We start from the raw sequence: 14,388 nt of genomic DNA on the forward strand, positions 1-14,388 counted from the left end.
GTAGCTGTTTCTTGGTCCAGCAGCCTCAAACTGACTGACTTCTTTCAGTGAACAGCCAGCCTGCTAAAAACCAAACCAAACCAAACTAGAGAAAAACTGAGCTGGGAGAACTGGCCACTCCCCTTTCATTGTACAAGATTTTTTTGAAACTTAAAACCTTTTTGCCTGAGGCAGTATCTGTTAGCTATTATCAACTGGCCGTAAAACCTTCAAACCTAGACCTTTTGGAATCGCTGCTTTTACAACCTTTCTGAAAAAAAAGCCAAGTAGCATAACCTTGTTAAAGGAGCAGCATCGTCACACTAGGCGAGATAAGGATCATTCGTGAACCAGATGAGTTTTTTGACAAACAGCAATGGACTCATGGTCATTATTAGATACTAATTTTTTTTTAGTGAATTCAAATTCCATCTGCACCAGGTCCCGAAAATATTAATTACCTGGACCAACAGGTCACCACCTCCCCCTAAATGAGTGAATGGGTAAATGGGTCAGTGGGTGGCTATAGACACGTGGGATGGATAGATGTATAAGACTGAGTCAGGGACACAGCCATACTTTGCTCATCTTCTGCTATGTGGTCTGCTATCCACAAAGCAAGCTGGGAGAGGAAGCAAACCCAAGCTGATGTGCAATCCACTTTTGTGTTAAAGACAAGGGTAGCAGGCACATAAGTAAGCCACCTACTGCAAATTCCCCTCCAAGCCACTCACCATCCTGACTTGGGAATGTTTCTTCACTGTTGCTGGGTCAAGATCCTGGAATTCCCTCCCTAGCAGTATTATGGATTTACCTACAGCACATGGACTGTAGCAGTTTAAGAAGGCAGCTCACATGATTTTCTAAAGGGGAAGTAGAGGCAGGCAATAAATGCTGGCCCAGACAGTGACACCTACATTCCAGGAACAATTTTTAAAAATTCTAGCATTTTCTTGTTTTGAACTCTGATCTCTAGGCTTTGCAGCTTTTCCTTTCATTATTAAGTTAAAGCTGCTGTGTTTACACTGAGACACATTTAAGCAGAGAAGAATGAACAGGGAAACAGCCACTCGGTTTAATGTCCTGTGGTGTATAATTATCCCCATGCACCACTTCAAGCTGGGGTCAACAAGCGAGTCTCAGTTAACTACGAATTGTAACTCTGGACGTATTGTTAATGAGCACAGTGCCAATTTACCATTGCAGCAGGGCTGCTTAGCATAGCTTGCTTTCTATTAATGATTTCTTACAGAATTATTTTGAGAACAGGCAACACACTGCGTTATCATATCGTTTTCTTTCTGAAATGGGATTGAAAAACATGGATGGAAGGCAAGTGTGTGTGTGTGTTTGTGTGTGTGTGTGTGTTCCTATACACGTGTTTTGCATGTACATGTTTTCCTATCTGTACATCTCTGCCCTTTTGTGTGTGTTTGTCTGAGTCTATATGATTCTGTGTATGTGATTTTCATGCATACATTTTTGCGTTTGTGCCTCTGTGTTGTTTTTCTGAGTATATGTGTGTGTGAGTCTGTGCATGTGTTTTATGTAAGTGTGCATTTTTCTGTGAATAGATCTGTTCCTGTGTGTATGGTTGTGTGTGTGCTTGTATGTATGTGAATCCATATGTGTGTTTTTCTCTATATACGCCTGTCCCTGTGTGTGATAAAGGCAAATATTACTTCATCTCCGACATTATTCCTTCCTCCTGCTTGTATCCATGGTGTTCTTCCTTGCAAGAACTCAGCAGCATACATCTCCATGGAAACGTGATTGGCTGCTCGACCCAATGGAGATGTATAATCATATTGCTTTTCCAATGGAATCAGTTCCAGGATTGGGTTGGATCCTAGACTTAGCCATTCCTGCTGGGTGAGTGAAAGGTTTGGGGTGGTACACAAAAAATGCAACACTCCCATCTGCACAAAGTCCTACCTCTGGCTTTACACCTCTGATTGGGACCTTCCTCAGTCTGAGGTTAGTGGTCAAATCCCAGCTACATGGTCAAATACCCAGTGATGAAATGTACATACATGTGAAATTGATGGACAGGGAAAGATCACATTTTCTCTTTGAGCCTGCCCTACACACCATGATAATAGACTGTACTCATGACTCACTCCCACTTCTTATACCTATCATGTCATCTCCCAGGAGGGTATTTTAAAAAACCCAGGCCAAAAAGGGAAAATAAAAACATCCAGATTAAGTTGTCTTCAACCTCCTTAGCTCCTGTAACTGGCCCACGTGAGTTGTTACTTGTTGTGATGTTAATCTGATACTCTCTGCCATCCCTGCCACAGTCAAGAATCCCTTGAAAGCAAAAGTTGTTTGACTTTCTCATCTTCCAGCTGAAGCAAAATGGGCAGCACGGTGGCACAGTGGTTAGCACTGCTGCCTCACAGTGTCAGAGACCCGGGTTCAATTCCCGCCTCAGGTGACTCTGTGTGTGGAGTTTGCACATTCTCCCCATGTCTGTGTGGGTTTCCTCTGGGTGCTCCGGTTTCCTCCCACATTCCAAAAATGTGCACGCTAGGTGAATTGGCCATGCTAAATTGCCCGTAGTGTTAGGTGTAGGGAAATGGGTCTGGGTGGTCCGTGCTTTGGATGGTAGGCGTGGACTTGTTTGGCCAAAGGGCATGGTTCCACGCTGTAAGTAATCTAAAAAGAAACATATGGTGGTTTTTAAACAGGATATAGAGCAAAGAGGTAAGCCAAAGTTTACTCAAGTGGCAGCATGAATGAGATGGGCTGAATAGCCTACCTTATTCCATTTTTTTGGTGCCACTGATGGCCATAGCATAGGCATGTTGACAATATAAAATTGTTTCTTTCCCTGCACTTGTAACTGTTGTACAAGGAGGAGACAGAAAAGACCCCTCTTTGCTAACTCATGAACTGTTTTCCTTCCTCACAGATCAGGCAACGCAGCACTAGTTTCTGTGCAGGTTGAGAGGCAAGAATTTCAATGAAGAGTAATATATTTGATCTAGTTCTGATGTTCTAGACCTTGGACATGGCTACACATGCAAAACCGTGCATTGAGGTAAATGCACAACTCACCTCCAGTTTGTTCTCAATATAGTCCCAAATGCCAAGTACCACAATCCTGAAGACAGTCTGATAGAGAGAGAACACAACAGAAACTTAGCTTTTCCGTGCATCAAGACCTACACAGCATACACGCGCTCTCTGTTTTTTTGAACAGTTCCCTGATGTAAACGTTCTGACTTTTCTGAGTTATGTTCTGGGGAGGAAAGGAAATTCTGTTATATTGACCAGAAGTTAAATAGCCTACTCCATGACAAGGTCGTTAAATGTCAGGAGGCCACAATGCAGTTCAACAATTTTAACCCCAAAGCATTTCCCGATCAGGTGTGGGGAGAAATGGCTGTGGTGTACAGCTCAGCCTGTTATGGTCCATTGGGCCTCGGTGTGACATTACCATTTTCAACCAGCAGGGTGAGTGAAAGTGCTAAGTTACTCCTAAGTTTGTTCAACCCTGCAGTTCCAATCAGCAGCCATATACAAAGTGTATAAACTGAATTCACTGGGATGGGCACTGAGCCTAAATATTCTCCATAGAGACTCCTGATCTTGGCTTATGTAGGGTGGACAAGCCATTTATAAACATAGAAAGGATCAGGAGTAGGCTCTTTGACATTTCAAAGCTCCTCCACCATTTAATTTGATTATTGCTGATCCTCTCTCTCAGTGCTCAATTCCCACTTTCTCTCCAAATCTCTTGATGCCTTTAATATCTAACAATTTATCGAGCTCTTGTTTGAATATACTTAGTAACCCAGCCTCCTGTGGTAGCAAATTCCTCAGGTTGACCACCGTCTAAGTGAAGAAATCTTTCCTCACCTCAGTCCGAAATGGTCTATTTTGTATCCTCAAAGTGCACTCTCCAAGCATGGGAAACAACTTCTCCTGCATCTAGTCTGTCTAGCTCTGTTAGAGTGTGGTGCTGGAAAAGCATAGCTGGTCAGGCAGCATCTAAGGAGCAGGAGAATCGACATCTCGGACATAAGCCCTTCATTAGAAATTCCCGAAACACGTTCGGGATTATGTCTGAAATGTCAATTCTCCTGCTCCTTGGATGCTGCCTGACCAGCTATGCTTTTCCAGAACCACACTCTTTGTCTCTGATTTCCAGCACTATAGTCCTCACTTTCTCCTAGCTCTGTTAGAATTTGATATATTTCAATCTAATCCTCTTTCATCCTTCCAAACTCTCACGACTACAGTCCATTCAGGACTGAGATGATGAGGAATTTTTTTCACTCAGAGGAGGGTGAGTCTTTGGAATTCTCAATTCCAGAGGCTGTAGAAGCTTAGTCATTGGGTCTGTTCAAGTCAGAGATTGACAGATTTAGGAATCTCGCAACATTAAGGGATGTGGAGATAGTGCAAGTCAATGATGTTGCTAGGTGATCAGCCATTAGCTAACTGAATGATGGAGCAGGCTCAATGAGCTATATGTCCCATTCTAGCCTTTGTGTTTCTATGAAGCTTATTCCCTGATAAAGGGACAAAACTTAATGAAGCTCCTTAGTTCACCTTATATGTCCTTGCATAGCTGGACTCGGTGAGGGCAATTGTTCATTTTGCTGGGTTTTTTTGCTTGCTCCCTGTTTCTTGGACACCTTTGGGTTGAATTCATGAACGTCAAAAAAAAGGAGGGAGGCGGAAAGCATGAAACAACAGGCCAGTTAATTTGGCACCCGTCCTCAGGAGCACAATGGAGATGTTATCATAGTATCCCTGCTGTTTGGAAGCAGGCCATTCAAGTCCACACTGACCCTCTGAAAAGCATTCCACCCAGACCCACATTTGCCATGGCCAATCTGCCTAACCTGCACTCTTTTGCACTGTGGGAAGAATGAGAGCACCGAGAGAGAACCCATGCATACACTGTGAGAATGTGCAAACTCCACACAGTCACCCAAGGGTGGAATCAAACCCGGGTCCCTGGCATTGTGAGGCAGAGGTGAGCCACCAGCGTTGTAGATGGAGACTAAGAAAAGTTCAAGGTAATCAGGAAAAGTCAACATGGACTTTATAAAAGAAATCATATTTCAACCAATTTATTGCAGTTCTTTGAGATAGTAACATATGCTGTGGATAAAGGTGAGGTGGTGGATATATTGTACTTAGATTTCCAGATGGCATTTGGTAAGGAGCCACATTAAAGATTGTTACAGAAGATTAAAATTCATGATGTAGGAGGGTAACATATTGGCATGCATTTCGAGATTGGCCAGCTAACAGTAGAGTAAGCATCAATGTATACTGGTAGAGTTCAATTAATCGTACATTATAGTGGGATGTGGTGGTTGAGTGGCAAGTGAGCAGTGCCCCTCCCTTAACTTATTTACATTCATTTATAGCCTTTTTACATCCTCCTCACAATTTACTTTCCTATTGTTCTATCATCAACCAGTTCAGCAACTAGCCCTTTAGTCCCTTTCCAGCCGTGTGATGAAGCCAGTATGTTCAACTGGCAAATGAATGGTGTACCAAATCAGTGCATCTGCTGTCTTAATATGAGTAGTGCCACAGGAGAGATTGTAAATAGCATTGCATAGTCATTAGCAAATATGAAACGCTTTTTAACAAATAGCAACGGCTTACCTCAGTGAAGAAAACAGAGAGGATGACAAGACTTATCCAGTGAATGATCCCCGCAAACTGGAATGCGCTGGTAACTTCAACAAGAGAGAAAAGGGATGATGACTACCAAGAAACGACTGAACAGGCCGCAGCTTTTCCATTGGAGAAGGGAAGGTTGAGCGGGTAAGGTCATACTGTACTCACACTGAAGTAACTTGGTATCGATGAGGAGCTCCAGCGTTAGCAGGAGGACAACCAGGACCACGGACGCTACCAGGAAGCAGTTGAGTCCAGCGCTGAGTAGGACCACTTGCCAGACAGCTGTCCGTCTCCCACAGCAAGGCTTCAGCCAGTTCGAGCTGGGAGGCAGGCCAGAGAGGGGCACAGAGTTAGTGAGTGTCACTATGCCTATTTACGGTCATTTAATTGCAAGACAACAAACACATTTTTTAATGATAGATTAGTTATATATATTCAGGAGGAAGACATTATTTAATTACAACTCTCGTAAGGAGAAACTGCTGCCACACTGGGATAGCCGATAGAAGGCAGGAAGGGTCACTCGACCCGAAACGTTAACTGATTTCTCTCCACAGATGCTGCCAGACCTGCTGAGCTTTTCTATTTGTGATTTGGATTTACAGCATCTGCAGTTCTGTTGGTTCTTATTTAGTCTGTAATTTGTAGTGTATTCTGTAAATAAAAGAATGGCCAAGACAAGGATTTGGGTCTAGTTTCAGGCCTGGGATTCATTTACTACGTGGTGGTAAGCAAGAGCATTAAGGGTCATGTTTGAATAAAGATAAAGCATCATCTCAAGGAATGGACAGAATGGGTTGAATAGCAGAAGGTCCTTTTTCAAGGCTGAGATAAATCATGTTGGAGCTGGCAAGAAGTGAAAGGGAAATAACACCTCGAGCTCTGGGTAGATTCTGGGTTGGGCAGCATTGAGATCTCAGAGTGAATATTCAGTTGGTGTTAATACAATGCTAACAGTGTTTAAATGGGCCATGTAACTTTCTCCAACCATGTTGGCACTGATGACAGCCATCTGTTGTTTCGGATGGACATTGTCTGCCTTTCTCCAGCGAACCAGGATTTCTTTAGACCCCGAGAGCCATTCACAATGAAACTCTCTGGAGTGTAGCTCAGAAACCCCTCTTACGGGATCATGCTACAGAAGCTTCCTCTTGTAGGTTGTCCCATCCTCCACAATTGTGTTCACATTTGCTGGGGACCTTATATCTGAAGTGCATCGGGACATTCATGAGGTGGTCTGCCATCCATGCTATCCCATTTTTTGCAGTTAAGGTGACCTATAGGTGAGGTCCTTTGGTCAAAATTAAACTTATTGTGTGCAACGTTGCACATTGTAAAAAGAAAGATTTGCCTTCTTTTTTTTATTGCAGCCTTAGGATGTCCTAAATCCCTTTGCAGCTAACTAAGTCGTTTTTGATGGTGTTGTTGTAATTATGAAGTGGTGCATACCATTTGTGCACAGCAAGATCCCAGAAACAGCAATAAAGACCAGATCATCTGTTTTTGTGATGCTGACTAAGAGGTAAGTGTTGGCTGTGATGCTGAGGAGAATGCACTTACTCCAAACTGTACCGTGATATATTTATGCCCATCCAAGAGGGCAAAAGGCCTTTGGTTTAACACCTTGTTCAGAGACGGCAGCTCTGGTAGTGCAGCAACCCCTTAGTTCGGGCACTGGAAGGTTAGTGTAGATTTTGTTCTCAACTCTCTGGAGTGCAGCTTGAACCTGAGTCTGAATTACAGCATCTATTTTGCAGGAAGAATATAAAACCAGCCAGGGCTAGTGTATCACAGAGGCCAGTATCCTGAGACCAAGTCACCCTTCATTTGCATATGAAGAGTCCTTGATACTGATCCAGCTCAATCAGAGACAGCTCTCAGAGTGAACTGAACCTCTGACATTCCTCTTTATATCTGTCAGCAAGGGCTCCCTGACTGGACCAGATTAATAGCCCCATTCAGTGAACTCATATTTTATGAGGTCTACCTGGCTGACATTCTTACATGATTTGGAGATGCCGGTGTTGGACTGGGGTGTACAAAGTTAAAAATCACACAACACCAGGTTATAGTCCAACAGGTTTAATTGGAAGCACACTAACTTTCGGAGTGACGCTCTTTCATCAGGTGATAAGGAGCGTCGCTCCAAAGGCTAGTGTGCTTCCAATTAAACCTGTTGGACTATAACCTGGTGTTGTGTGATTTTTAACAACATTCTTACAATCACTGCAGTAATGTTGCTACTTTGGAGCTCGTCGGCCTGGGTTCAAATCCCACCTGCTCCAGTTGTAATAACATCTCTGAAGAAGTTGGTAAGAATATGCTTGAAATTTTGAAAAACATAAGAATAGGTAAGACCCCTGGGCCAAACGGACCCAAGGTTTCTATGGGAAGTGAGTGAAGAGATTGCTGTGCCTTTGGCGATGATCTTTGTATCCTCACTGTCTACTAAAGTAGTACCAGATGATTGGAGGGTGGCAAATGTTATTCCCTTGTTCAAGAAAGAGAATAAGGATAACCCTGGGAATTAGAGACCAGTCAGTCTTAAGTCAGTGCTGGACAAATTATTGGAGAGGATTCTGAGAGACAGGATTTATGATTATTTGGAAAAGCATAGCTTGATTAGAGATAGTCAGCATGGCTTTGTGAGAGGCAGGTCATGCCTCACAAGCCTCATTGAATTCTTTGAGGATGTGATAAAATACTTTGAAGAAGGTAGAGCAGTGGATGTGGTGTATATGGATTTTAGCAAGGTGTTTGGTAAGGTTCCCCATGGTAGGCTCATTCAGAAAGTAAGGAGGCATGGGATACATGGAAATTTGAAAGTCTGGATACATAATTGGCTGGCCCATAGAAGATAGAGGGTAGTGATAGATGGAAAGTACTCTGCCTGGAGCTTGGTGGCCAGTGGTGTTCCGCAGAAATTCAAGATCACTGCATCCATATAGTTTGATGTGGAAATGTGTGATGACAGACAGAACTGTTCTGAGCCTCACTAGAGTTAGGACTGGATTTCAGTGTAGGCCTCAAGCAATGAAATATTGTATTCACTTATTTCATCTGTTGCTTTTCCCAATATCCTCATTTAACACCATATCTTAATGATCATAGGAATCTTGCACGAAAACAAGGAGCATCAGGTAGGACTCAGTAACAAACAAAATAGGATCCATTGTATCTCAGTGGAAAACCAAATGTGTCAGAAAGAAACTCCTAGTTTTCTGGTAATGCCTCGGAGCTCATTTTCAGCCTGTGGCATGTGAATGGTGCCAACTTTAAGATGGGTAGAATCATAGAAACCCTACAGTGTAGAAACAGGTCATTAGACCCATTGATGTTGACACAGACTCTCTGAACAGCATCCACCAGACCCTCCTCTATCCCTGTAACCCTGCATTTCTCATGGCTAACCCACTTAGCCCTCACATCCAAGGGCACTACGGGCAATTTAGCAAGGCCAATCCACCTGACCTGTATATCCTTGGACTGTAAGAGAAGCCAGAGCACCCACGCAGACATGGGCAGAATGTGCAAACTCCACACAAACAGACGCCCGAGCCTGGAATCAAACCCAGGTCCCTAGTACTGTGAGGCAGCACTGTTAACCACTAAGCCATCATGCTGCCCAGCATCATTAAGAGTGGCAATGCCATCTTTAATATAGGCAGCTGTAGTGACATTGTACTGCAACATACAAATGTTCATTGCTTCACCCAGTCGTGGTGCTGCCCAGAGTGGCAGAGACCAATAGATATTTGACATACAAGGGATTCAAAGTGGTCAGCAGGAAGGTGCAGTTGATGGTACAATCTGATCAGCCATGATCTTATTGAATGGCAGAGCAAACCAGAGGGGCAAACCAGAGCAAACCATTGCTGATTTGAAGGGCCTTCCAAGTGGGCTGAGCATTTGGGAGGATGTAGTGAAGGTTGATACAAGTGGATCTGGGGCTTTAAGTTATGATGAAATCAGAACTTGTTTCTGCTGAACTTTTGAACAGTCACGATTGAAGCCATTAAGTTGTTGAGTGATCCAGATGATGCAGTTGCAAGGTGTCTCACCCATGCTATGAAATGGAAGGCGTAAGTTTATAATTAGCTCACCTCAAATGTAGGAATCTATGTATGAATTTGATGTGCAGTCTAAACAGCAGAGTCTGAGACAACTTAACTCTTTCTAAATGAGTTGGATAGATATCAGGGAATGGGGCAGGAATGATGTTGATAATCAAATACTTTCAGTGATACGAACAATCCAGTGGAGGGACGTTTGAAGGACACAGCTGAGCAGTGCAAAGGGTAGAGCTTAACACATAGAGAAGCTCCTTGAATGGATTTACTATGCAAACTGGCAAGCCCTGGTTCAACACTAACTTGCATTTTGTTCAAACATTTAACATTGTGAAACATCCCAATATGTTAAACAGGAGGACTATCAACAAAATTTTACACTGAGCCACATAATGAGACTTTAAAAGTTGAAGAAGTGTCTCCAAAGTGGTGGGCTTGAGAGGAGGAGAGAGAGATAGAGAGGATGCTATTTCATAAGGTGATGTCTAGGTGGGGGTTAGCTGCCTCACTTGGCTGGACAGCTGGTTTGTGATACAATATGTTACCACAGCATGGATTCAACTGCCACACAGCCTAAGGTTACCATGAAGGACTCTCCCTTCACCCAAAGCATGGTGATCTTCTTTCTGTCCAGGAGCAAGCAGATGGGATTGTTTAGTTTGGGATTATGGTCGGCTTCGATTGGTCAGGCTGAAGAGTCTGTTTCCGTGCTGTATGACTGTCTAAGAGAACAGTTCTATGGTGCTGTAAGAGAATGGTGACTTTACCTTTATATGGTGAACTAGGCACCAAAACACTTAGATTTTATTGTAAATCTATAGTCAAGTACAAACCTCAGTTTCCACTTTGCACTTGTGGAATGCAACACCACACTGAGAATGAAGTCAGCTATTTCTTTTTAAATAGACTCCTCAGCAAATCAATAAAAACAAAAGTTACCAACACTACACACCAGGAGCAGTAAGAAGCCAGCTCATCCCAACCCTGTTAACCCACATTTCCCATGGCTAATCCATCTAGCCTGCACATCCCCGGACACCACAGGCAAATTAGCATGGCTAATCCACCTGACCTACACGCCTTTGGATTGCGGGACAAAATCGGAGTACCTGGAGGAAACCCATGCAGACGTAGGGAGAATGTGCAAACTCTACATGGACAGTCGCTTGAGGGTAGAATCGAATCCAGATCCATGGTGCTGTAAGGCAGCAGTGTTAACCCCTGAGCCACCATGCCACCCACATTATATTCCATCTGTCAGGTTTTTGCCCACTCACTTAATCTGTCTATATCCCTCTATGGATTCCTTGTGCCATCCTCACCCTCTATTGTTGTGTTGTCCACAAATCTAGTGCCATTCTTAACCAGTGAACCCAGACCCCATGAGATCCACCTAGAGCTTTGTTTCAGCTTAGGTAACTGCTAGAGGCATTTGGGACCAGCAATGATGACTTGCACTTACATTAGTCCTCCCTGCCTGTAATGTGCCTCAAGGTGTTTGCCAGGAGCACAATCATGTTGAGGATTCACAATGAAAAGGCCTAACATTTGGTCACTTTAGCAACCATGCTGAGGTATGGGGGACCCCATTTGACAACCCCAGAGTGAATATGAGGCATTGGGTAGAGGGGCGGGAGTGGTGAAGTGTGTTGGAGGAGGAGAGGGCTTGAGTGCTCTGGAAGATGAGATCAAAATCCATTATGGTCGATGGTTCCATGTCATGGGACATTGGGAAAGCACAAGGGTGAGCTGTTGTGAGATAACTCCATAGAGGCTGATATCCTGTCACCAAGTTATGCTTTATTGACACATGGATGGTACATGGACTCTAACCAGTATGATGATGCTGCTCCTTTAACAGGCTAATGCTGTCCTTGGATTTGTTTTCCCAGAGAAGTTGTAGAAGACACAGACTCTGAAAAGTTTAAGTTCAATAGGTTTTAGGGCCAGTTTGATTATAGCTAACAGATACTGTCTCAGAAAAAAGGCTTTCAAGTTTAAAAAAAAATTTGTGCAATGAAAGGGAAGTGGCCAGTTCTCCTAGTTCAGCTTTTCTCTGGTTTGGTTTGGTTTTGGGCAGTCTGGCTATTCACTAAAAACAGTCAGGCAGTTTTGAAACTGCTGGACCCAAAGAAGCAGGTCCATGCTGATCCTCCTCTCTCTCTGAAATCTCTCCTGTAAGACTCTGGGTTTGATTTTACTTTTTGTGCCAAGAGTTCTTTATGAGGATTGTCGCAAGTATCTGGGACAGCATCATTAAGTTGGGATGATCTGTTGGGTTTTCAGACAGGTTAAGTTATTTGGTATTCGCTTTTGTTTGTGTTTCATCTGGTAATTTTGTAAATAAATTGTTTTGTTTAAATCTAAGTAGTTTGACCAGCTGCATCCCTCCTGGAATATCCACATTACACCAGCTGAAACAACTAGCAAAGTTAGGGTCTGGGCTACTTTCTTGAAATGTTTTTAGGGGCTATGGCCTGGTCCATAACATCAACTAGCTCAGTCCAGTCACTGCAGTTGCAACACAGCAGGATGACCTGTCGCACCCTAGAAAATGCAGTAGCCAATCTGCGCATAGCAAGAACCCACAGACATGAAATCTGGTTATGAACAAATCATCTCCTTTAATGATATTGTGTGAGGGATACATGTTGGATGGACTGATTGTGGTACATTCAACGTACTGATGATGTTTCATATGTGACTATGCTACATTCAACACATTGAGTGTATTGTTCACGATGCCAGACAGAACACCAACGCCTATTGAGTGCTCCAGAAAACAGGGAAAAGGGGAGAAATCAGGAGGATTAAAAATAAGCAACCAATTATTCAATACTGAAGATGCCTGCGGCCATTAATTCTGCAGTTGTGGACTGGACAGAGAAAATGAAAAGCCACCCAAGCAACACACCATCACAATTTTCAAGCTATTAAATCAAATCCTGAAAGAAGTGAATTAAGTGGAGGTGCCTGAGCTCCTGCTGCAATAAGCATTCCCTGCAGTAGACAGGAGTGCGTGACCTGTTAGATAGTAAGATGCCCTGTAGGCCTCTCCTGGGTGCTCCTTCAAGATAAGTTACACTGCACACTAATTAAATAAGCAGGAACTGCTGCCTGCTTCCTCTCTAGTCCCCAGAGAGGCAATACACAGAAAAGGAGCTTTGTATTCTGTGTGTGTATGCGCATATGTGTGTCTATTCAGCACTCGCAAGATACTCTATGCCTTTAAACTTCCTACCCTCATGTCTTTTCCACTCCTTTCCATTCTATTTCTTTTGAGTAAGGTCTCTTCTATTATCAGTGAAGATAATCATCTTCACTTTTCTCTGTAAGTCATTTCTATTCAGTATATAACAATGAGGCAGCAAGGCAAGCACATTGATTTTTCTGGAATCAGCCTGTCAGTGTTCAACAGTGAGTTGAAATCAGTCTGTAAAACCACGATGTAGGCCTGAGGCAGGGACTGTTATTACTTTTCCTTTTTGCAAACCTGCAAGGAGAAGTCAATTATTGTCTAAACTTCATAAATATTCATACCCTCTGACAATACTTCCCAAGGTAATCACACAGCGATACATTGAAGCTTTACACATAGAGACACACAGACAGAACGGGTAACTCACACTGTAAAACACAGACTGTTAGGGTTGTGTACAGCATCATAGTGTTGAATTAGAAACCCTACAGTGTGGAAATAGGCCCTACAAGACCACACTGATCCTCCAAAGAGTAACCCACCCAGACCCATTCCCCTACTACTCTACGTTTACCCCTAAGTAATGCATCTAACCTACACATCCCTGAATATGATGGGCAATTCACCTAACCTGCACATCTTTGGATTGTGGGAGGAAACCCACACAGACACAGGGAGAACGTGCAAACTCCACACAGACAGTCAGCCTAGACTGGAATTGAACCCAGGTCCCTAGTGCTGTGAGACAACAATGCTAACCACTGAGCCACTGTACTGCCCATATTGCAATGAAACAGACCCTTTGGTCCAACTAGTCCATGCCGACCAGATATCCTAAATTCACCGAGTTCCATTTGTCAGCATTTGGCCCTTATCCCTCTTATCCTTTCCTATTTTTGTATCCATCCAGATACCTTTTAAATGCTGTAATTGTACAGCCTCCACTACTTCCTCTGGCAGCTCATTCCATACATGCAACACCATCTGTATGTAAAACCTACCCTTTAGGTCTTTTTTATATCTTTCCCCTCTTACCCTAAACCTATGTCCCCTTGTTTTGGACTCCCCTACTCTGGGAAAAAGACCTTGGCTATTCATGCTATCCATGTCTCTCATGATTTTATAAACCTCTATAAGGCCACCCCTCAGCCTCCGACGCTCCAGGAAAAATACTGCCACCCTATTCAACCTCTCCCTATATAGAGCTGAAGGCCAACCCTGGCAACATCCTTGTCAATCCTTTCTGGACCCTTTCAATGTGGTGAGGAGGATAATCCTCCTACTAGATAAAGTGAAGATTAAAGTCTTGCCCAAACATTCATTTTGTACCTGTAACTTTATTTCTATTTCATATCATTCTGAAGACGGGTCATTGGAACCAAAACGTTAACTCTGATTTCTCTCAACAGATGCTGCCAGACCTGCTGGGTTTTTCCAGCAATTTCTGTTGTTGTTTCAATTTGTATTGTTGCATTGGATACATGG

At 43.3% G+C, this 14,388-nt stretch overlaps 1 protein-coding gene across 2 annotated transcripts in view; it reads right to left on the reverse strand.

Annotated features, from left to right (window-relative positions):
* tmem266 (transmembrane protein 266) overlaps positions 1-14,388 on the reverse strand; it is a 158,407-nt gene that overhangs the window by 46,411 nt on the left and 97,608 nt on the right. For both annotated transcript variants that reach the window (XM_072552960.1, XM_072552959.1), the window contains 3 exons: positions 5,800-5,954; positions 5,617-5,690; positions 3,043-3,099 (listed from right to left, as the gene is read on the reverse strand). In XM_072552960.1, the coding sequence (XP_072409061.1) occupies positions 3,043-3,099; positions 5,617-5,690; positions 5,800-5,954 (286 nt within the window). The remainder of the gene's footprint in view (positions 1-3,042; positions 3,100-5,616; positions 5,691-5,799; positions 5,955-14,388) is intronic.

Source organism: Chiloscyllium punctatum, chromosome 33, assembly GCF_047496795.1.
Source record: "Chiloscyllium punctatum isolate Juve2018m chromosome 33, sChiPun1.3, whole genome shotgun sequence".
Classification (NCBI taxonomy): domain Eukaryota; kingdom Metazoa; phylum Chordata; class Chondrichthyes; order Orectolobiformes; family Hemiscylliidae; genus Chiloscyllium; species Chiloscyllium punctatum.